This window comes from Dendrobates tinctorius, unplaced genomic scaffold, assembly GCF_039654945.1.
Source record: "Dendrobates tinctorius isolate UK_male_01 unplaced genomic scaffold, ASM3965494v1 ptg000213l, whole genome shotgun sequence".
In the NCBI taxonomy this organism is placed as follows: Eukaryota; Metazoa; Chordata; class Amphibia; order Anura; family Dendrobatidae; genus Dendrobates; species Dendrobates tinctorius.
Window position 1 is genome coordinate 4,650,437 of NW_027361880.1, and position 23,997 is coordinate 4,674,433.

The 23,997-nt window shown below is 43.4% G+C and overlaps 2 protein-coding genes across 9 annotated transcripts in view; one reads left to right on the forward strand and one right to left on the reverse strand.

Annotated features, from left to right (window-relative positions):
• TPPP2 (tubulin polymerization promoting protein family member 2) overlaps positions 1 to 21,312 on the reverse strand; it is a 29,672-nt gene extending 8,360 nt beyond the window's left edge. The window contains exons 1-3 of one of the 3 annotated variants that reach the window (XM_073554778.1): positions 21,156 to 21,312; positions 9,820 to 9,995; positions 8,879 to 9,032 (exon numbers count right to left, since the gene is read on the reverse strand). In XM_073554778.1, the coding sequence (XP_073410879.1) occupies positions 8,879 to 9,032; positions 9,820 to 9,995 (330 nt within the window). In that variant the 5' untranslated portion in view covers positions 21,156 to 21,312. Of the gene's footprint in view, positions 1 to 8,878; positions 9,033 to 9,819; positions 9,996 to 21,056 lie in introns of all 3 variants that reach the window. The other 2 variants (XM_073554776.1, XM_073554777.1) reach the window with 2 other exon arrangements.
• ZNF219 (zinc finger protein 219) overlaps positions 21,306 to 23,997 on the forward strand; it is a 95,143-nt gene continuing 92,451 nt past the window's right edge. For 3 of the 6 annotated variants that reach the window (XM_073554767.1, XM_073554770.1, XM_073554773.1), the window contains exon 1: positions 21,307 to 21,375. The gene's annotated coding sequence lies outside the window, so the exon portion shown is untranslated. Of the gene's footprint in view, positions 21,376 to 23,058; positions 23,173 to 23,997 lie in introns of those variants that run through there. The other 3 variants (XM_073554771.1, XM_073554768.1, XM_073554769.1) reach the window with 3 other exon arrangements.

Sequence of the window (23,997 nt, forward strand, 5' to 3'; positions counted from 1 at the left end):
TGAGTGCATCTCGGCCCTTGACCCCGGAAGGCTGGTCCCTGCCGCAGTCTTCTACTCTGCCAGGCCGGACTGTCCCTCCACTACCTGTCCCGGGGATCAAGCCTCCTCCGTATAGTGATCCGGTGCCTCTTGATCTGTCCCGGGTCCGCCAAGATTGGGAGGCCAGGCCCACGTCAGGCGCAAGCTCAGCGTTGGACACTTCCCATTTCCATCAGGTGGTGAAGGGCCCATTTCCAACCCCAGGACAGTCTGCCTGGATCGCAGGCATCATAGAGGGAAAGAAGCAGCGGGAAAAGGAGAATTGGTCAGAACTGCGCAGACACGGAGAGGGCGCTATGGCTGGGCGTCGCACTCGCGGGCAGTTAGTCCATACAAAAATTGATCAGGGGTATGGCTTTATCCGGGAGCAAGGCACAAATGACAAGGTGTATGGGAATGCCGCCTCTGTGAAGTTTGGGAGACCCCTAGTAGAAGGGGACTAGGTCTCCTTCTTCAAAGAGGACTGCCCCAGGGGCTATTTTGTGGTGGCACTGACTCTGTGTACTAAAGATGACGGCCCAGAACTGTATGAGGGCCCGAGACATGAACAGACGGTTCCCTGTGTCTCATCTACCTCCCAGCTCTACCTCCCAGCCCCACACTGCCTCTGCTGCGTCCTCTTCAGCCTGAACGCGGGTTTGGAATGCTAATGCTGAAAAAGCATCCCGGGACGTGTGCCGTTGAACTGTAAGATATTTTCTAAAAGTTATCAAGTTGTGCTCGTTGCACCAATGAAAATACAGGTTTGTTACGCGTCACTGCGGGCAGAGGAGCCCTGAAACATTCCCAGAGTAGGGGGTAATGTGGCCGGTACGGCCAGCAGTGAATTTTCAGTTGATTTTTTTTTTAGCTTTGTTGCACCTTTCTGCTGGATAGCAGAACTTTGCTTTGGTAGTGTAACGGGTCCTTGGACTAACAGACCGGGTGCGGCTGCAGCAACAGACTGCGTTCTAGGACCAGGCAGCAAGCACGTGGCGCATGGGACCATGCCAAAGGGAGGAGGACGCCTCCCCTAAAGTACTGTTGTATGTGTGAACTGTCGGTGCAAAAGGAAGGACTGTCTCCGGGCACACACTTACAAATACCGTGGAAAGAACGAACTTTTGTCTCCCACCATGGACTGGAGGTGTAATCCAGAGGATTGTGAGCCAGGCACCTCTCAAGAGAGATGGGACTCTCGTGCGTTATTTATGATTTACCTCTTTGACCTCCATGCGTGGAGTATTCAGTGTATATATTAAAGTTTCTAGGGGAATGGTCAGGGATGACCATTGTTAAAGGGAGGGAGAATATTTCATGTACTACCCCCTTAAAGTAGAGTATAATGTGTTGCTGATTTATATATATAGCTCTATAGAGGGATGATCATTTGACTAGTAGGTGTAAGGAGGTACAGAAAGTGTTTCACGTACTACCCCCTTAGTGTAGAGTATAATGTGTTGCTATTATATATATGTTTCCTACCTTTATTCTTTCTTAGAGCAATGTATATATTTATATAGATATTCATGTCATTCTGTTATGTGTTTAGGAAGAGATTGGGAGAGTGTAGTACCCCGAATCGGACACTAGATGGGGCATATTAGTGTACATAGTTTACTTAGGAGGAGCTAGCCGTGTTAAGAGGAAAGTGTCTTCCTGTTGGTAGTGAGTAGGGCCCAGGTTTCCGTGTAGGGCAGATAGCTCTGTAACATTGGAAGCTAAGGACCCAGCCATCCTTGGCCCAGGGAACAGAAGTGCAGCTGAAGCAGCAGTCTGACAACAGTGTGGAGCAGAAGTGAGAGAAGAGGTTCCAATCAGTACGGGGACGCAGGTCGCTCATCATGTGGCAGATGACCGCATGGGCTGATGCCCTCAGATCTGGGGTGAAATGGCTGAGGGAACCCCCAAGAGATATATATTAGATTCACCAACTGTACCTTAGCATATAGAGCAATTGCCAAAGGGAGTCCACTGAGGAAGGAGTAACCTCCGAAACGCGCGTCAGGGTGGGTGGTCTGACCTCGGGAGAACCTGCTGTGCATTTTGCAAGGTATTTATCTCTCTGTTTCCCATATATTTTGTTGGCAATTGCTCTATATGCTAAGGTACTGTTGGTGAATCTAATATATATCTCTTGACATATGGGTTTGAATCTTTTGTATATATCTTTATATTATAAACCTTACTAATTATGTTACCTCTGCATGGACTCCTGTATACCAATATGGCCAGACCAGCCCTTTGCTTTGCATGGGTGATATACGTTTACTGCTTTTAGCCGTGTTTTTGTCCCTTGTCCTTTTGTATTTTGTTCTAATAAAGAATATGGTCTTTTATTATTATCTTGGACTTGATACTGCATTTCTTGGCGTTAGCCTCTCCCCCTGTTTCTAGTTGTTTGGCAATTAGTCCTAATTAAGCCCTTATGTACAGTATATCGAGGTATTTTATTTTATCACTGGAGACTAAAATTTTGAATGTTATTTCCAATTCACTATGCTTGCCAATATTGTCTATTATTTACAGGAGAAGCATAGAAAGAACAGTATTTTACCAATGGATTACCCCTTGAAATCTCCATGTCTGCTCTTTTCAATGGCAGGACTTTACCCCTCAGGTTCACACTTTGCCCACAGGTATAAGCCATCATGCCCCCCTGTGTTGCTGTCGCAACTGCAGGCACAGGACTCACTGTTCCGCACTACTGTCTTTGTCCCGTTACATTTTAGGAAGTGATCTCACTCTCCACTTTTAGATAGACACCTTCCACACAGAATATCACACAGGAAATCTTTAACCTCTGGACTTTTCATTAGTAACTAGATATGGGATTGTGATCCCCATCTTTGCTTTCCAGATGCCGGCTTGTATACATGAGCACCACAGTCTTTCCTACTTTCCATCCTCTGCCTCTGACCCCCACTAGTAGGAAAACAAAAGCCCTTTTACTCTCCCACTATAGGTGTGGTGTAGGTACATGCTAGCGCAGACCAAATGGTACCTCCTCTCAGCACATTAACCCATTGCTCTACCACACAGACAACAAATTTATTTCCCCTAGACTTTTCTGGCTAATATTTCCGCTATATCAGCTGCACTAATAAATGGTAAGCCATGAAAAGCAGTGTCAGAAGCTCTCCACTGGTTAATAGTGGTTCCCAGTGGACTCCCTTTTGTGACATCCATATGCACTAACACGACCTTATGACAAGGGTTGTCTTAAAGCGTTTCTCTTTAAAGAAGGAGAACGTACAAAGCACAACAGGTTCAGAGAAACTATTGCTGTCACTGAGTCAACAGATAAGTCAAGGCAGTAAACATCTTAGAATCGTTTCTCTTCTACATCTGCTTTTAGATTTCAAAAGAGAAATGACAGATTGCACATGCATCCTATTAAAAGTTAGACAAGCATCTCAAACATCTCCACAGACACATACTATGATACTGTGAAACCTACTGTGGTACTGAGCGGCACTCCCCCATACTCCACTTGTCCATTGTCAACATTTGAACAGTATCTGCATACTCAGGAACAGCATGGTGTAACAAGGAGCTTTCGGCTCACTGCTGTGTAACATGGCGCTGGGCGGTAGTTGTGGGTAAAGTACTCGTTTTCCATTCCCAGGGCACGCTACATGAAAATGGGGGTCATGGTTGGGTGTCTGGGCTTTGTCTATGGGGGCATTACGCCCTTGCAGACCACATGACGCTAGTGATTTTGGCGGGCCAGGACCAGATGTTATAAAGTGAGGGATAAATAAACTCAAATAAACTGTCATTTACTGAACATCAATGTAGAGTGGGGTATGTACTGGATAGAGGGTACAAAACCTTCATGGACGTTTCTCTTAACACATGGAGCATCTTCATACACATTCTCTCTTTCCTTTCCTAAATTCACTCGATTCTGCCTCCGTTATTTCTTCTGCCTTCTTCACAACTCAGCACAGTACATCAGGAGCTTCCCTTGTCCCCAATAACAGCATTACAGTCCAGTCAGCGAGAGTCGTAGTTCCGCGTCCTTTTCCCAAGGGTGAGCTACTTATGCCACTATGGTCTTTACTTAGCTTATCTGTTTGATGCCTTGGAACTACAGCCCGGGGCACTCTCTTTGCCTTGCGTTCCCTGCTCCTATTCATCCTGTTACCTCTTCAGCTTGCAAACTCCCTCTAGACCTCCTGCCCAGGATCCCATCTTCGGTAAATCACTCACTCCAACTATCACTTTGCCTTGGTCTCTGCTCTGAATCTCACTATCCATTGCCTCTTTCTCATCTCACTTCAGGGACACCCAATTCATGCAGCTATGTTCACTGATGAAACTATTAGTCTGCTTCTACTGTGCGCTGGGCCCTGTCTTCCCTCCTAACAGGAAACACCATCTTTCCCTTCACTTTAACCCCTCCCACACTGGGCTAGTCTCAACCGGTAACCCTAACTATCCCTATTAATTTTCTTCTGCTGGGCAAACTACTGTAACCGTATTACTAATAACATATGTCACTAAACACATTACACGTTCAAATGCATTATAACAATACACATGTCTTCAAGGGGGAATGTGGGCAACACTTCCATCTTCTTATAGCTGTGCCATCTGAGACTCAACATAGTAGGCGCAACATTAGATCACACCTGCTGTGCAATGTCAGTCTACACAGTGCACACTAAAACAGTGCACCGGGGGAAGGCAGGCTTGGTGGGTATTATTTATTTAAATATCAGTACTTGTAGGGGATTGTGTTGGACATGATGCCTTGTGGGAGCTGTGGGGGGATTATACTGTGTGTGTGTGGGGGTGGCATTAGAGACCATAATACTGTGTGAAAGGTTATGAGTTACATAATGCTGTGTCGAAGCTGTGATTGGGATGTTAATGTGTGGGCCAGTGTGGGGTCTTAATATCACATAATATTATGTGGGGATCATCAAATTATGTATAGGGAAGAGTTGAGGCAATGATACTACATATATGGGAGCTGCAGGGGGGCCATCATACAGGGTACAGGAAAGCAGTGGGGGCCATCACACTGTTTGGTGAGGCTGTGGATGCATTATACCATGAGTGGGGGGCTGTGGGGACACTATTTTGTGTGGGAGGGCTGTGGGGACAATCATACTGTGTGTGGGGAACAATAGAAACATCATACGGGGGTGGGAACTTTAGGGGCACCATGCTGTGCAGGGTATTTTACAGTGTTGAGAGTCTGTGTAGAGACATCATACAGTGTTGTTGGCACTGTGTTGGCATCATTCTTTGCGTGCTGGGGCACTGTGCGTTTGTGTGAATCCTATAAGTGGATTCAGTATTGGGATAATTACTGGGTATGTGTAGAAATACATCAATTTGGAGTTATGACGACCACTTACTCAGCTGAATGTTTTTTTTCAAGGTGTAGTCTAGAGAGTTCAATTAGGACTTTTGCTATGGAACCTTGCGACTTCTATGTATGCCACTGGTCACACCAGGACTCTGTATGCTGATTCCTGAGAGTGAAGAGATTTGTTTCCACAGATATAGCAAGGAGACTGGTGACTGAGTGTGAGCAACTAATACATGCGAGTATACTTTAGGAAACCATAATATTTCCAGTCATGCCATTGCAATGCACTGCTGTCAAGCGAAACAAACAAGATGAGGAGCTTACCGGCACTGAGAGTGTAAACATGCTATCCCACTATTGATGCTTAGACAAATGATCTACCATATTCAATCTATTGCCTCGTTTGAAATTCGAATCCCCGCCTCGAATGTTTATTGCCTGTTACACAGCCAATAAGCATGCAGGGATTGCCTGTCCTTGACTGTAATGCCGTAGCCATCTTAGTAGAGGCATTATTGCGATTAGCCAGGTGCTATAAAAGGACACATGCTGCCACGCTTGGCACACTGATGTCATTGCACAGCTTAGGGGCAGTTCTTATTAGAGAGAGACAAAGGCTGTGTGTGCACAATTGAACAAATTAGAGTCCTCTACCGTTGATAGTGATACTGATTCTGAGCCATCATACTAACAACCAGTTGTAGTCAATGTTACCTGGTTAGGGGCGCACTCAGAAGTTTGGCCCCCCTCTGAACCAAAACCCTAGCTATGCCTCTGAGCTGTTCTGTTTGCTTTCTGGATGGGAAAGAAAAACGTTGTGCAGACTACTATTTTTATATGAAAAAAAAAATTGATAGCAGACAGAATGGATGCAGAAGGAGGTCATTTTAGGACACTTCAGGACCCATTCAAATAAATAGGTCCTCTACCAGAACATTGATATGAACAGAGCCTAAGGATCTTTATAACCACAAAGTACAATTCTCTTAAGAAACTTTGTAACAAACAAGCTCGTTGCCGCCTTGTGAGTTTCGTTATATTGAATAATTTTTCTTTGTACTGTATTTGTCATGGGGCAGCAGTGGGAAAACAGGGGACGAGGAACATGGGCACCTGAACTGCCAATCAGGCCAAGGGGTACCCTGACTTTTCTTAACGTGGGGGTACACTTGATGGTAGTGAGGCCCAAGTCACCGACCTATCCCTATCTCCTGTTTAGCCCTTAGCTAAACCCCCAACCCCCTCCCCAGGAGGTAGACAGGGAAAAAGTGAACTGCACAAATAAAACAAAAGGAAAGATAAGACAGACACCTCGGGGTTAAATCAACTGAAAAACAAAACTTAGCTTTAACTGCTACAATGCACCGCACAGCAGAGTTAGGCACCAAAACAAGGTAATAGCTGAAGCTCCAATGCACTCAGCCAGCTCCTAACTCCAGCTTGGTTGGTCTCCAAAGAGAAAGAGTATCACCAACAGTTAGCTGCAGCATCTGGTGACCATTTAAAGGAAAGTAGGAGTGGTCACCACCAGCATAGCAAACAGACCAGCCATGCAATTACACCAGCGGCCACCGGGGGAAAAAAAACTGATATTAACCCCCAATGGCCTGAAAGGAAAAAAGGTTTAATATGCAAAGCAAAATCTGCCAGAGATCCAAAAATGGATCGTGAGTGACAGTATTCTACAGCTTTAATAATGTTGTGCGCCAGTTTTTGTTGACTCGCCCAACCTGCTGCAGATGGTTGCATGTCCCAGCGTTGATCTCGAGGCTACATCCAAAATAAAAACTATCCAGGCAGCATCACGATAGGAGTGCTGATCAGTGGGGAAAGTATAAACTCTCTATCTTTTTTTTTTAATGTCATTCTGAACATGTATTTTTTACATGTACATTTCAAAATGGACAATCCCTATGACCGCTTGGTGTCTATTAAAATGACAGGAACTAAAAAACTTCTTGTGCCACTGTTTGTGTAGTTGTGTTTAGTTAGTTGAACTGTTTTAGTTTCTTTGATCCAGGACTTTTTTTTGTTTACAGTAAAAGGGAACCACCCGAGAGGAATCCACCCACAGTAACTGTACATACTGAATGTATACATAAGTGTAACATCTATTACACAGCATGTAGATTACTGTTGTTTTATTGAATTCTTCATTATTTGTCAGGCATATTTATCAAAGAAACTTCATAAATTAGTACTGGGGTGCAGCTAACTACAATTATTCCAAGTCCAGTTCACACAAAGAGCACGCAGGAGTATTTCTCTTCCAGAAACGCACTCAGCAGTACAATATTATTACCCTTTACTTTGATGCTCACTTTTATTATTTTGGCTTGCATTCCAGAATGTGTCTTATATAAACTTCAACTTGGAATGTGTTAGTACAGAAAGCGTGTCCATCCCATTGTTACTTCTTTTCTTGCTCCCAGATGTGGGGAGAACGTTCAATAAACTAGCAGTAAATCTCTGCTACTTGCAATCCTTTTTTTTCTTCCTTCCGTTAGTGACCTTGGCTTACTTCCTGAGTCATTTCTTAATCCCAGTCTGTGGAGTGATTCATAACCCCCACCCTGCTTCAGAGTTATGTATAATTTTTGAATGTAAAGCCACATGCCTGGAACCGTTACCTGGTCAGGCTTGCCTTAACGTGTCTGTGAGCCTACACCTAGTCTACTTTACTGTACCTGTAAGCCAAGGAGCACACTATTCTGTGATGTCTGAATAAAGGGAAAGCATTTCTCACCACCCTTTTCATGAATGTATAAAATGGAAACTACTTCTTAAAGGGAACCTGTCACCAGGTTTCCCCCATATAAAGTGCGGCCTGCACCTGTAAGCCCTCTTTTACAGTATTCATGTAAGCTATATGTATATCCACAATTCCCTATGCAAGGCACAAAAAGACCTTTTATTATATTCAGATACAATGTGGCCCGATCCAAACCAATGGACAACTCTGTTCTTGATCTGGCGCCTCCTCTCTTCCTATGATCTCTGTCCTCCTTCCCTGCTTCATGTGGATGACGCATCCTACGTCATCCACACAGTGTCCCCCATCGTGCTCCAGCGCAGTCCTACGTCTCTCTACCTTGCCGAGTGTAGTGTGCATACACTGGGGAAAAGACAAAGGGCGCCGATGACCCATAGGTAAAGCCGAATATATGTATATTACAGCACTCTGCTCTGCTTTCAGCAGGGCAGAGAGAAGTATGCCTGTGCAGGAGCACGATGGGGACACTGTGCGGATGACATAGAATGCGCCATCCACATGAAGAGGGGAAGAAGGACAGTGATCGTAAAAAGAGAGCAGGTGCCGAATCAAGTACAGAAATGTCCATCGGACTGGACTGCACTGTATTTAAGTATAATAAAAGGTCTTTTTTGTGCCTTGCATAGGGGCTTCTGGTCATAAACACAGTACTCTAGAATGCTATCATATAGGGCTTACAGGTACTGATCTTACTTCATATGTGGAAAATTTGGTGACAGGTTCCCATTAACAGAGAAAAACAATCGACAATATGCACTCACCGTAGTCCCCACGTTTGCAGGTTCTTTACCCTCTACAAGCTTGTGGATAGCTGCTATTGCCTCATTTGCAGGCATCCGTTTAAATATCTTCGCTGACATAAGTTCCAGGGCCTTCTTAAATTCTTCATAGTTGATCACATGTGCTGCCTTAGACCTTGAAAAAGAAGTTATGTCATTGCTCTCTTTTTCATGATAATGTGTAATGGGATTGTTGGTATTTAAAGACCCACAAGCCTCTTCAACTCAACTTTATCTATTTCACCTGGAAGGACAGAATGCACCCAGGGGCAGGGCAGACATACTATTGGTGAAACCTGTGCAGCCGCGCAGGGGCCCAAGAGGTAAGGGGACCCTCTTCCACCTTAAAAGCAGGTAGAATTATGCCTTAGAATGAGCTATTGGACCGCACATGGTCCGTTACATAGTACTTCTATAGGGGCTCTCTTCTGGCTGTGTCTGATACCGTCCAAGGGTGCATGTTCAACTTGAAGGATCCAAATAGAGGTAAACAATCATTGCTTCAGTCCTAGAAGAACCACTAAAATGGCAAAGAGAAACATTTCCAGGTAGCTCACAATAAAACAAAACTGAACTTGAAAGTACAAATTTGCATTTTAGTTTTTTTTTCATTGTATTAATTAGGCCAGTCTCAAAAAATTATGAATGTGACTGCTCCATGTGCAGCTCCATGTCTCATCCACAATGCAGATGGGTGCATGAGCGGCCTGCCATTACATACATTAGTCCGGTACATAAAACAGATTATGCACGCTGCAATTTTTGCCACACGTACCCGAAATCCGTGAGGAAAATTGATAACATGCACTAGCATAAAGGGTAACACTGGTCCATGCTCTTACCAGTTTCACACACTGGCAGAAATTATGGCTGAACATGGCCTTAATTATAAATACTACTCAATCTTTTTTCTGAAGACTCACTTCACTTTAGCGAAGACAATATCCATATCTGTGCTGGTACATCCATGTTCTAGGATGTTGCATTCCTTGCAGAGTTTGCTGAAGTTTTTGCCGGTCATGGTCATCTCGTTTCCAGTTGCTTTGGTGGTGCCATAGACAGCAAACTTACGGAACGCTTTCTCAAGCTCATGAGACATCTAAAAAAAAGCAACATATAATGTATGCATCATACTTCTCCCTGTTCAGATTATATGTGTGAATTGAATGTGCTAGGTAAAAATCTCCTCATAAACGTTAAGAGAACCCAAAAGGGTTAGGTAGAAACCTTCTGCATATATGCCACATGAAAGCTGCACACCATGATGTTGACTATTGCTCTACCATTGCTATCAAGCTGTGGCTACAAATTACTGTGTGGACATGTATGTAACACTGTAGACAAACACATTTCATAAGTATATGTCTATGTGGGCCTGCCAAATGTTCCCTGATGCATGATGTTGGGCAAACAGTCAGACATGTTGAACTCCAGCATGACCATTCTTTTCTTCCTCTGAGGTTATACAAGTATTGTCTTCTTTCCCTTAAGGCTGTGTTCACTCACAGCGTTTTTGTCTGCGGATTTGTCAAAAAATCCACTTAAAAAACGCTTAAAAGCTTCCCATTCATTTTAATGCATTTTGCACTTTTTGTGCATATTGATGCATTTTTTTTCACGAAAAAAATGCTTTGCAGTAAAAAAAACGCAGTATGCTCATTAATTTCGATGATTTTTCCGCATTTCTGGCTATTTCTATGTGTCTGGGGCTGTGCGGAAAAAAACGCATAAAAACCGAGCATTTTTTGCGCAAAAACCGTGGAAAAAATGCGCGGAAAACGCGCAGAAAAAAACATGCGGTTTCTGGGAAGGAGTCCGGTTTTTATGCAGAAATTTTCTGCATACGTATGCACATAGTCTTAAAGTAATACATACACTCAGTAGAATGTGCAAGTTGTGTTTCTCTACCATGATATTGATAACCTGCTTATAGCTGAGCCATCAATATCAGATCGGTGGGATTCAGACGCTCAGCACCACTACCGGGTCAGCTGTTCTCAGCTCCAGAGGTTGACAGACACAAACAGCAGAAGAGCTGAACAGTGCAGCTCTACCAAATGTTTTGTGACCACTGCCAGAAACTGCAGATCAGCTTTTATTCAATTAAATGGAAGCTAGTCTATAGTAGGCAGAAGCAGTCTATCCTTAGGGTACTGTCACACTAAGCGAAGCACCAGCGATCCCGACAACGATATGGATCGCTGGTGCAACGCTAAGTGGTCGCTAGTGAGCTGCCACACAGGCAGATCTCACCAGCGACATAGCAGCGGTCGGGGGTTGCTACTTACCTGTCAGATGCGGCGATCCTGACGTCCTCCCGCCCGCGTCCACGTGTCGCTCGTCGGCGCCACAGGAAGCCCAGCAGGAAGCTGACGACGAGAAACGGCCCAGGCCGTTCTCACGCGATCAACGATAACCAGCGGGGGAGCGGGTCGTAGGTAAGTATCAGACATAGCGATATCGCTAGCAATATCGCTATAACGTCACCAAACCAGTGACGTTATAGCGATATTGATAGCGATATCGCTTAGTGTGACAAGCCCTTAAGTATAGGTCATCAGTATCACAGGATTGAAACACCTCATTAAGTCAACATGTGTAAAAAGTTTCATGGGTATGGCAAGCTTATCAAAGGTCCTAAGATTAGAACTCATGCTATGCAGCAATTGGTAGTTTAAGGGACCACTCTTATGAGGCTTGCTGATTAACTGAAGATTTCCAGTAAAGACTATCGTGCTATCTAAAAACAATTATGTTATAGCATGTGTATGATGGTGACTGATTGATTTCAACAGGTTCTATAAGCTCAATATCTCACATTCATTTAAGGGAATCTGTCAGCAGAATTTTACCCCTCCCCCCAAACTATTTATATGTGCATGAAGCTCTTTCAAAAGACAAGTCCAACAATACCTTTACATGGCCGGTTCGTTCCTCCACAACTGATAAATCAGTGTTTGAACTGATATGAAAATGAAGCTGAGGAACTATATGTAGATCTGAAGTGTCTGCCACTCCAGCTCTATTCCCTGCCCAGCGCCGACTCCTCCTGCTTGACTAATAGCTTCTATGCTTTGTGACTTCAGGCAAAAAAGTTGCTAGCCATGTAGGATCAGGAAACGCGCGGAAAGAATAGAACTGGACTGACAGAGGCTTAAAATCTACAAATAGTTCAGCCTCATTTGCATATCAACTGAAATGCTGATTTCTCAGTAATGGAGGAACGGACTTGGCATGTAATAGTTTGAGGTGTGAAATCCTGATCCTGTTGACAGATTCCCTTTAAGTAGTTGTCAACAGTTTTTGACTCAAAGCATTTTAGAAAATGAATATATATATATATATATATATACACACACACACACACACACAGTATATATCTCAATTTCAATGATGATTTCAGGAGGAGTCATATTATCAGATCAGTGAGTGTATGACACCTGACACCCCCAACTGATCGGATGTGGTCTAAGTATTAGCTATCTATATCAAAGTAGTGGATAACTCCATGTATTACCTAATTTTTAACCTAATCATGTTGTTCTGCACTTACAGATCGTACACTTATAGATCATATACTTACAGCTCATACACAAACAAACAATACACTTACAGACCATACACTTATAGCGCATACACTTACAAACCATATGCTTACAAACCATACACTTAGAGAGCATACACTTACAGACCCTACGCTTACAGACCATAACCTTACAGAAAATACACTTAAGGTACTGTCACACTAAGCGATATCGCTAGCAATATCGCTATAACTTGTGACGTTATAGCGATATTGCTAGCGATATCGCTGTGCCTGATACTTACCTACGACCGGCTCCCCCGCTGCTTATCGCTGATCGCGCGAGAACGTCCAGGACTGTTTCTCGTCGTCAGCTTCCTGCGGCGCTTCCTGCTGTGACAATGAGCGACGTGTGGAGCCGGGCGGGAGGACGCAGGATCGCCTGGTGTGACAGGTAAGTAACGACCCCCGTCCCCAGTGATGTCGCTGGTGAGATCTGCCTGTGTGGCAGCTCACTAGCGACCACTTAGCGATGTACCAGCGATCCTGACAGCGTCATATCGCTGGTCGGGATCGCTGGTACATCGCTAAGTGTGACAGTACCTTTACAGACCATATGCTTACACACCGTACGCTTACAGAGCATATGCTTACAGACCATACACTTACAGGGCATACGCTTACAAACCATATGCTTACAGAGCATACACTTAGGTACCCGTTACATTTAGCGATGCACCAGCGATCCCGACAACGATACGACCCGGTCAGGATCTCTGGTGCATCGCTAAATGGTCTCTTGTGAGCTGCCAAACAGGCAGATCTCATCAGCGACGCAGCAGCCCATCGGCGGTTGCTCTTAACTGCCACACCACAGCGATGATGACGACTTCCGCCTGCGTCCATGCGTCGCTAGCCGGCGCCAGCGGGACGCCAACGAGGAAAGAATGGCCCAGGAGATTCAAGCGCGATCAGCGATATCCAGCGGGGGGGCCGGTCGCAGGTACGTGTCACATGTAGTGAGATCGCTAGCGATATCGCTGTTGCATCACAAAATCGGTGACGCTTTAGCGACATCTCTAGTGATCTCGCTATATGAGAAGGGGGCTTCACAGACCATACACTTACAGACCATACACTTACAGACCATACACTTACAGACCATACACTTACAGACAATATGCTTACAGACCGTAGGCTTACAGAGCGTATGCTTACAGACCATACACTTACAGACAATATGCTTACAGACCGTACGCTTACAGAGCGTATGCTTACAGACCATACACTTACAGAGCATATGCTTACAGACCATATACTTACAGAGCATACACTTACAGACCATACACTTACAGACCATACACTTACAGACCATATCCTTACAGACCATATCCTTACAGACCATAACCTTACAGACCATACACTTACAGACAATATGCTTACAGACCGTACGCTTACAGAGCGTATGCTTACAGACCATACACTTACAGAGCATATGCTTACAGACCATATACTTACAGAGCATACACTTACAGACCATACACTTACAGACCATATCCTTACAGACCATAACCTTACAGACCATACACTTACAGACAATATGCTTACAGACCATAGGCTTACAGAGCGTATGCTTACAGACCATACACTTACAGAGCATATGCTTACAGACCATATACTTACAGAGCATACACTTACAGAGCATACACTTACAGAGCATACACTTACAGACCATATCCTTACAGACCATAACCTTACAGACCATAACCTTACAGACCATACACTTACAGACAATAGGCTTACAGACCATAGGCTTACAGAGCGTATGCTTACAGACCATACACTTACAGAGCATATGCTTACAGACCATATACTTACAGAGCATACACTTACAGACCATATCCTTACAGACCATAACCTTACAGACCATACACTTACAGACAATATGCTTACAGACCATAGGCTTACAGAGCGTATGCTTACAGACCATACACTTACAGAGCATATGCTTACAGACCATATACTTACAGAGCATATGCTTACAGACCATACACTTACAGAGCATATGCTTACAGACCATATACTTACAGAGCATACACTTACAGACCATACACTTGCTGATTACTTACAGACCACACACTTACAGACCGTGCATTTAAAGAGAATAAACTTCCACTTTCAGGAGGTGAGTAGTCACAGGAATTTTGAAATATTATACAAGAAACAAAACTATGTAAAGATTCCTAGACCAACAGAGACAATAATATACTGAAAATCTTGTTTTCTCATTACTTATTTCTATAATAATGTCATAATAGAAAATGCATGTGAATTATAGACAGCAGATGCTCCTTCTTCCTTATAATTATTTTTATGATATTCGTGTACTGTCATTGAAGAATATCCTAGATAAATAGGAGCCAGAGTGTTTGTCACCTCGGAAATGCCACTAAAAATAAACATAAAACAGATGCCACATGCATCCAAGGCATTGTTAAATATACATGCATATGAATGTTTGATACAGCTCTCATTGAAAAACACCAAACACAGTGGGAGCTCCTCAGCGCTTTGGGAACAAAGTAACAGAAAGTACGTTTTTTAAATTTAGACCTGTCACAATCACAGATCTGAAATATTAGCACCAAACTATTAGAAAAAGAGATATGTAGATAATAATACACTGGTGTGAATCATGTACCTTGCTGTTCTTGTCCCAGGATAAACAGTATGTGGAATGTCAGAATGTTAACCTTCCTATGAGAGACACAATTACATCACAAGTATTGTGATGTCATCACCAATGTGACATCGGTGGTCAGGATAATTAAAGTGCTTAATATACATTAGTTACTTAGTTAACAAATAGAAATACGGTATCTAACATCTGCTATATTCTTTGTCAGTGTTTAATCTGTGAAATAAAAAACCTTAAATGGTCCACTTTTACCGATATGTTTGTGCCAGAAATTTTTGGAAATTTGCTTTTCAGCACAAAACACTTTAGATAAACTTTATTATTGATTTGCACCAAAAATAACTGATGTGTGCACCTCAATATTATTCTGATGAGAAAAGACTTCACATTACTGGCAAATAATTGATTTGATCACCCCCCTAGACACTTGTTTGATCCCTGGTATTTGTCCTTCCAAATAGGGAAAATATGGACTAAAAATTTCCACCACCCACCATTACTCCTCTCCACCCTATCCTCCCTTTGTTTGCCTTATCCCTTGTATGATCTTCTTTTTCTTCTTCTTCTCCTCCTTCCTAATTTTTATATCTAATAGAATTTATACATCCTTTAGGTAGCGATATTCACCAATGTTGTGGTATGTTTTCCGTTTGTCTCTTCTTTTTTTTGCTACTTGATATATCTTTAACATAATACAGTGAAAAGAGTATAATGTATAAATTATCTTAAATGTATCTGTTGTCAACTTGGATATACAAGAGCGTTATTATAATTCCCTGGTTATTGTATGCAATGAGGCCCTGCATGGCCCAAATGGAAATTAGTTTTTTTATGTTATGTTTTGTTATTTCTAACCAATAAAATCTGATTAAACTAAAAGGTAGATAGATATAGCTAGTCTAAAAATGCACGAGATTTAATATTGTCATTCATGACTTGTTAGGCTAAAATCAGTGGCCCAAAGTAAGGCATAAGTGTGTAACTCAGGGGTGGGGAACCTTTTATCGGCAAGGGGCCAATTGTATATTTATACCAACATTCGTGGGCCATGCAAAATTATCCATCTAAAAAGTAGCCTGTAATATTTGCTCAAATATTTCATTAACTCACTGCTAATGTGATATCTGGAGCTCAGTAGTGTAGCTATCGGGGTGGCAGAGGGACGGCTGCCTTGGGAGCAGCGCTCTTAGGAGGCTTAGCCGGAGGTACACTACTGTAACTGTATCGGCGTGCACAGCGCGCCCATACAGTTATGTTCTGCGGCACAGCAGGGAGGATCAATCCCAGTGCACTGCCACCTGGCCGCTATGGGGCCCCTGAGCAAGAGGGGGGGCCCCCCACCTGTCATCGCAAGTTCAACTGTATCAGCTGGATGGCGATACAATTGACCACATTGATGAGAATGGGATCGTTACTCTCCCTCTCCCATCATTCCCCCTGTCCAGCATCTTACATCCCTGACGCAGACACTGACAGAGGTCGTGATGACATCACTACTTGGTGCCCCGCTGTCTGGAGATGTGCGGGCGCTCGGAGCAGCGGAGGAACGAGGAGAGAAGTACTGTTTTTTATTTTTGTATGGGGTTACTTTATATTATATAGAGTCTGCCTATGGGGGGTGCATTATACAATATAGAGTCTGCCTATGGGGTGCATTATACTAAATAGAGACTGCCTATGAGGGGTGCATTATACTATATAGAGTCTGCCTATGGGGGCTGCCTTATACTATAGAGTCTGCCTATGGGGGTGCATTATACCATATAGAGTGTGCCTATGGGGGAAATTATACAATAGAGTGTGCCTATGGGAGTACATTACACAATTCACTACAATACACAACACACTATAGAGTCTGCTTATGGGGAGTGCATTATACAATATAGAATCTGCCTATGGGGGGAAATTATACAATATAGAGTCTGCCTATGGAGGGTGCAATATACAATATAGAGTTTGCCTATGGGGGGTGCATTATAGAATATAGAGTCTGCCTATGGGAAGTGCATTATACCATAGAGTCTACCTATGGGGGGGGGAATTATACAATATAGAGTCTGCCTATGGGGGTACATTACACTATAGAGTCTGCTTATGGGGGGTGCATTATACAATATAGAGTATGCCTATGTGGGATGCATTATACAATATACAGTTTGCCTATGGGGAGTGCATTATACTATATAGAGTCTGCCTGTGGGGGTACATTACACTATATGTATATATTTATATATTCAGTGTTGGAGCCATCAGACAGTTTGGGGGCTACTAAGGGGTCAGTGTGGGTGTTACTATACAGTGAAGGGGCGTTATACTGTGTATAAGAGAGCATCAAACTGGGTATAGGGGAGCTGTACAGGGGCGAGACTCAGGACATTGTTAAATGTAAAGTGGGCACAAATTGTTATAGGGAAACTCAGGTTACTATGGCGGTCAAAGGGGCACACAGTATTATTACTTTCTAGGGGCAAAATGTGGGCACTGTTTTCTAGGGCACTTGCACATGACGTTACTATAATCTAAAGGGTTGCTTTAGAATTTAGAGGGCACACAGTAGGTGCAGTAATAGGGACACATACGACAGCAGTGGCTCAGTATTAGGGTATCAGCAGGATGAGGAGATTGTGCAGGTTGGAAATAGCAAGGACCGTGCTGAAAATATGAGGTGTGAAATGTGTCTTTGTTGTAATCTCTGCAGTCAAGTCATGGCTGGAAGAAGTTGTCATGTCGGTCTGGACCAGATGGAAAAGACGTGAAAAGTGAACTATTCCATCTGAAAGAATGTCATCTGTAAAGGTACTGTCACACTTAGCGATGCACCAGCTATCCCGACCAGTGATATGACGCGGTCAGGATCGCTGGTGTATCGCTAAGTGGTCGCTAGTGAGTTGCCACACAGGCAGATCTCACCAGCGACATCGCAGGGGTCGGGGGTGGCTACTTAGCGACCATTCAGCGATGCAACAGCGATCCTGACCGGGTTGTATCGTTGTCGGGATCGCTGGTGCATTGCTAAATGTAACAGGAACCTAAGTGTATGCTCTGTAAGCGTATGGTTTGTAAGTGTATGCTCTGTAAGTGTATGGTCTGTAAGTGTATGCGCTATAAGTGTATGGTCTGAAAGTGGTCGCTAGTGAGCTGGCACACAGGCAGATCTCACCAGCGACATAGCAGCGGTCGGGGGTCGCTACTTACCTGTCAGACGAGGCGATCCTGACGTCCTCCCGCCCGCGTCCATGCGTCGCTCGTCTCCACAGCAGGAAGCTGACAACAAGAAACGGCTCATGACGTTCTCGCGAGATCAGCGTTAACCAGCGGGGGAGCGGTCGGAGCTAATTATCAAACATAGCGATATCGCTAGCAATATCGCTATAACGTCACAAAAACCAGTGACATTATAGCGATATTGCTAGCGATATCGCTTAGTGTGACAGGCCCTTAAGTCAATATCTATAACTGTACTGTGATCTTATATGTTCCATAAGACTGGTATCTACCACTGACCATATAGCGGTAATATCAATGTTGGTCATTGTATAGAGATTATTTTCAGCAACAGCGTGGTCATCTGCTGAGTTACTCCTCCACTATTAGGATGTCACCCAGTTGTAATCAAGGTTACCTGGTTAGGGGGTCAAACAGAAGTTTTGCATTCCCTGTACCAAAACCCTAGCTACGGCAGCATATACCTTATATAACAGGAGACATTGGGACTGGATGCCAGAGCACATACATCACTGGAAACATTGGGGCTGGAGGCTGCAGTGCATACATCACAGGAGACATTGAAGCTGAAGGCTGCATCACATACATCACAGGAGTCATCAGGGCTGGAGGCTGCAGCACATCACAATAGACATTGGAGTAGGAGGCTGCAGCACATACAGCCATACATCACAGGAGAAACTGGAGCTGGAGGCTGCAGTAAATACATCACAGGAGACACAGGGGCTGCTGCTTCTGTCATTTGTGGGACCGGAGCGCATTGTGCGCTATCTCCACCCCCAAGGTACAGCATCAGAACGTTGCATGTGCTACAGCCAGTGCCAGCTCCAGGTTTTCGTGGGCCTGGGTGAAAGAGTCTCAATAAGACCCTTTAACACATACCATGATTCATGATGCACAGATACGGCAGAGAAATATAGGTATTGTATAATGCCAAAGATATCACTTACCTCTTACATTACATGAGTAATATCTATCTAAATTCTACTCAAAAACTGGACAGTATAGTCCTCTATATAGTATTATGGGCACCGCATAGAGCCTGTACAGAATAATGAGCCCCATATATTGCTCCATACTGTATTATGGGCACGACATAGTGCTCCATACAGAATAATGAGCCCCATTTAATGCTCCATACAGTATTGTAGACCTGATATAATTCTCCACATAGTATAATGAACTCCATATATTGCTCCACACAGTATAATGAACCCTATATATTGCTCCATACAGAATAATGAGCCCGATATATTGTGGTGTACAGAATGAGCCCCATTCCATACAGAATAATGAGCCCCATATATTGCTTCATACAGAATAATGGACCCGATATACTGATCCATACAGAATGAGCCCCATATATTGCTTCATACAGTATAATGAGCCCCAAATATTGCTCCATACAGTATAATGGACAGCATATATTGCTTCATAAAAAATAATGTGACCCATATATTTCTCCATACAGTATAATGGGCCCCATATAATGCTCCATACAGAATAATTAGCCCCATATAATGTCCCATAAAGAATAATCGGCCCCATATAATGCTCCATACTGTATAATGAGCTCTATATACTGCTCCATTCATAATGGGCCTCATATAATGCTCCATACAGAATATGATGGGCCCCATATATTGCTCTATATATAATGGGACCCACATAATGTTCCATACAGAATGGGCCCCACATAATAATGCTCCAGCATATGATGGGCCCCATATATTGCTTCAAACATTATAAAGAAAAAAATACCTCACCTCACTCCCCTCTCCTCACTGGCCGCTGCTCTGCTCCAGACTCCTCAGTGCCGCTGTCTTCCGGCTCTCTGCATTGTGACTGTTCAGCGCAGAGGGCACACACTAGTCACGTCATCATGCCCTCTGACCTGAAATGTCAGGTCAGAAGACTTATGCTGCCTGTTTTTTCTATTGGAGAGCACGCAGACCCATTGAATGGGTGTTATTCTGATCTTCAAAATAAGATCAGACTAGGACATGCCCCAAGTTTCATTGGTCTCATTCTCGGACCTGACATTTTAGCAGATGTCTAAGTACATCCACTATACTTAACGAGTCCATGAGCCGTCTGATAAAAACACAGGCATTTCACATGGGTGTGTGAATGTAGCCTAAGGGTGCTTTCACATTGCGTTCAGGCACCTGTTCATTGGCCCCATAGCGGCTTGGATCCATTGACTACAATAGTGCTGGCAGAGCGAACGTGCGCGCTGACTTGCCTCACTTTCAGGCGTGTACGCCTACAGGAGATGGACACCCAGATGCAGTATATCACGTCTGAGTGTCCGCTTCCAGTAGTCATACACGCCCGAAAATGATGCACGGCAGAGCGCACAAGGACTCTAGCGGCACCATTACAGTCTATGGCCGTCAGCGTATACAGCCCAGTCCCGTTTTACGGGGGGGTGGGGGGTGGTCAGACGTAAGCCCTGTTGGGACCACCTAACGCGGGGCCTGAACGCAGTGTGAAAGCCCCCTTAGGGTGTCATATATGGATTGCACAATGTGGAGCAGTCATTTCATCATGTCATGGGCCATAAACATAACATGGCTCAGAAACAAGTAGTAATCACATGCCATATGAAATGTGCATTAGTTAATAGCTTCTAATGATCAGCAATAAATAGTAAACAGCACTAAACAATAAGAAATACAAAAGCGAATATAAACAACAGTAACAACAAGTACCAGGCCCTGAAGAGAGCGGATCAGGAAAGATGAGGGCGCTGTACCATTTCTCTCCACTAGAGGTCAGTAAGCAGTGCAGCCATCAGCGCGTTTCCTCACCTCTGAGGCAGGGAGAGCAGAGCCCCCTCAGAAAACAAATACGCACTTCGACCTCAACATTAGTCACGTGGGACCCTGGGCACGCTCCTGATAGGCGGCTTATTACGGAAGAGCCCACATTCGCTACCTCAGTCCCCGCGCTTTTTATCAGTCCCCGCCCCTGACAGTGGCCCTGCGGAAGAGGAGCGCTCGGTTCGGCCTCTACTTGTCCTGGAGGAAGGTGACAGAACGGACGGCAGTGTTGGTCACGTGATGCGCATACTTTCTGCTTTGTTCTTTAGTTAAATAGGAATTCCAGTGTTATTAGAGAGTTAATGACTCTTACAGGGAGAACTTCCAGAATGTTCTGATATGTAATGTACCTGGTGCTCACGGGCTAATAACACCCGAATAATAAGCACATTTGTCTCATGACACTACATATTATATATGACACACGCCACATTACATATGACACATTACATATGACACACACCACATTACATATGACACATTACATATGACACACGCCACATTACATATGACACACGCCACATTACATATGACACACGCCACATTACATATGACACATTACATATGACACACGCCACATTACATATGACACACACCACATTACATATGACACATTACATATGACACACGCCACATTACATATGACACACGCCACATTACATATGACACACGCCACATTACATATGACACACGCCACATTACATATGACACACGCCACATTACATATGACACATTACATATGACACACGCCACATTACATATGACACATTACATATGACACACACCACATTACATATGACACGCCACATTACATATGACACACGCCACATTACATATGACACGCCACATTACATATGACACACGCCACATTACATATGACACATTACATATGACACACGCCACATTACATATGACACGCCATATTACATATGACACGCCACATTACATATGACACGCCATATTACATGACACACGCCACATTACATATGACACATTACATATGACACACGCCACATTACATATGACACCCCACATTACATATGACACACGCCACATTACATATGACACATTACATATGACACGCCACATTACATGACACACGCCACATTACATATGACACGCCACATTACCTATGACACCATATTACATATGACACACGCCACATTACATATGACACGCCATATTACATGACACGCCACATTACATATGACACGCCATATTACATGACACACGCCACATTACACATTACATATGACACACGCCACATTACATATGACACACGCCACATTACATATGACACGCCATATTACATATGACACGCCACATTACATATGACACGCCATATTACATATGACACGCCACATTACATATGACACGCCATATTACGTATGACACGCCACATTATATATGACACGCCATATTACATATGACACATTACATATGACACACGCCACATTACATATGACACACGCCATATTACATATGACACATTACATATGACACGCCACATTACATATGACACACCAGATTACATATGACATAATATACATGACACATACCATATTACATATGACACATGTCATATTATATATAACACACGCCATATTATATATGACATGTTACATATTACATATGACATGCCACATTACGTATGACACACGCCACATTACATATGACACATGCCATATTATATATGACACGGCATATTATATATGACACATTACATATTACATATGACACGCCACATTACACCTGTGGAACGTGGAGTTTCTCTTATTGTAGCAAGAGCTGCTCTGAGGAATATACCAGTAATGCCAGAGACCACACTGTTCTACCAGAAGTATTAAAGGTGGTCCTGGATCTGACTACAGATGGTCTGTCTCTCCCACAGAAAGAAGAAGGGGACCACCATATAAAAAGCCTGTCCTACAACTATGAGCAAGGAGACATGAAGACACAAAATATAGAAAAGTCCTCAGCCGATGGGCTTTATAGAACCATTTAGGTGTGTCTATGATAACACTAAGGCCATGTTCACACATTGCATTTTTTTTTTTAAATGCACATTTTCAGCTGCGTTTTTCAGTACCAGCAAAGTGTATGAGATTTCAGAAAACTCATGCGCACACCTTGGTTTTTTGTCCTCAGTACTTTGTGCAAAACCTTGGTTTTTGCAGAACAGAGCATGTCGCTTCATTCAGCTTTGGTGCAAAAAGCACAGGTGTCAGGTTTTGCTACTTTTTTTGTGCCAAAACCTAATGAAGTAGAATTAGATTTTTTTTTTGCATGCAAAAGAGACAAATGTACGCAGCAAAAAACTACCATAAGAAAAATCTGCTTTTTTGAGGCAAGTTTCTTACTGCCAAGAGAGCAGGTTTTGACTTAGGCTGGAGTCACACTTAACGTATAAAAATACGGTCCGTATTTTACGGCCGTAATACGGAGAAATGGTCCCTAAATAGTGATCCATATGTCATCCGTAATCAAGGTGTGGTTGTGTATTTTGCACATGTAAGCATCCGTATGTAATCCGTATGGCATCTGTATGCCGAGATTTTCTTGCAGGCTTGCAAAATGGACATATAATGGAGCCCTATGACAGGTTAAAATCCAAACGAAAGAATAGATATATACACATAATATATATATATACATATGTCATTGAGACACATATATACAGTGGCATTTAAAAGTTTGGGCACCCCTGGTCAAAATTACTGTTATTGTGACCAGTTAAGCAAGTTGAAGATGGAATGATCTCTAAAAGGGCTAAAGTTAAAGATGACACATTTTCTCTGTATTTTAGGCCAAAAAAATTATATATTGTCAT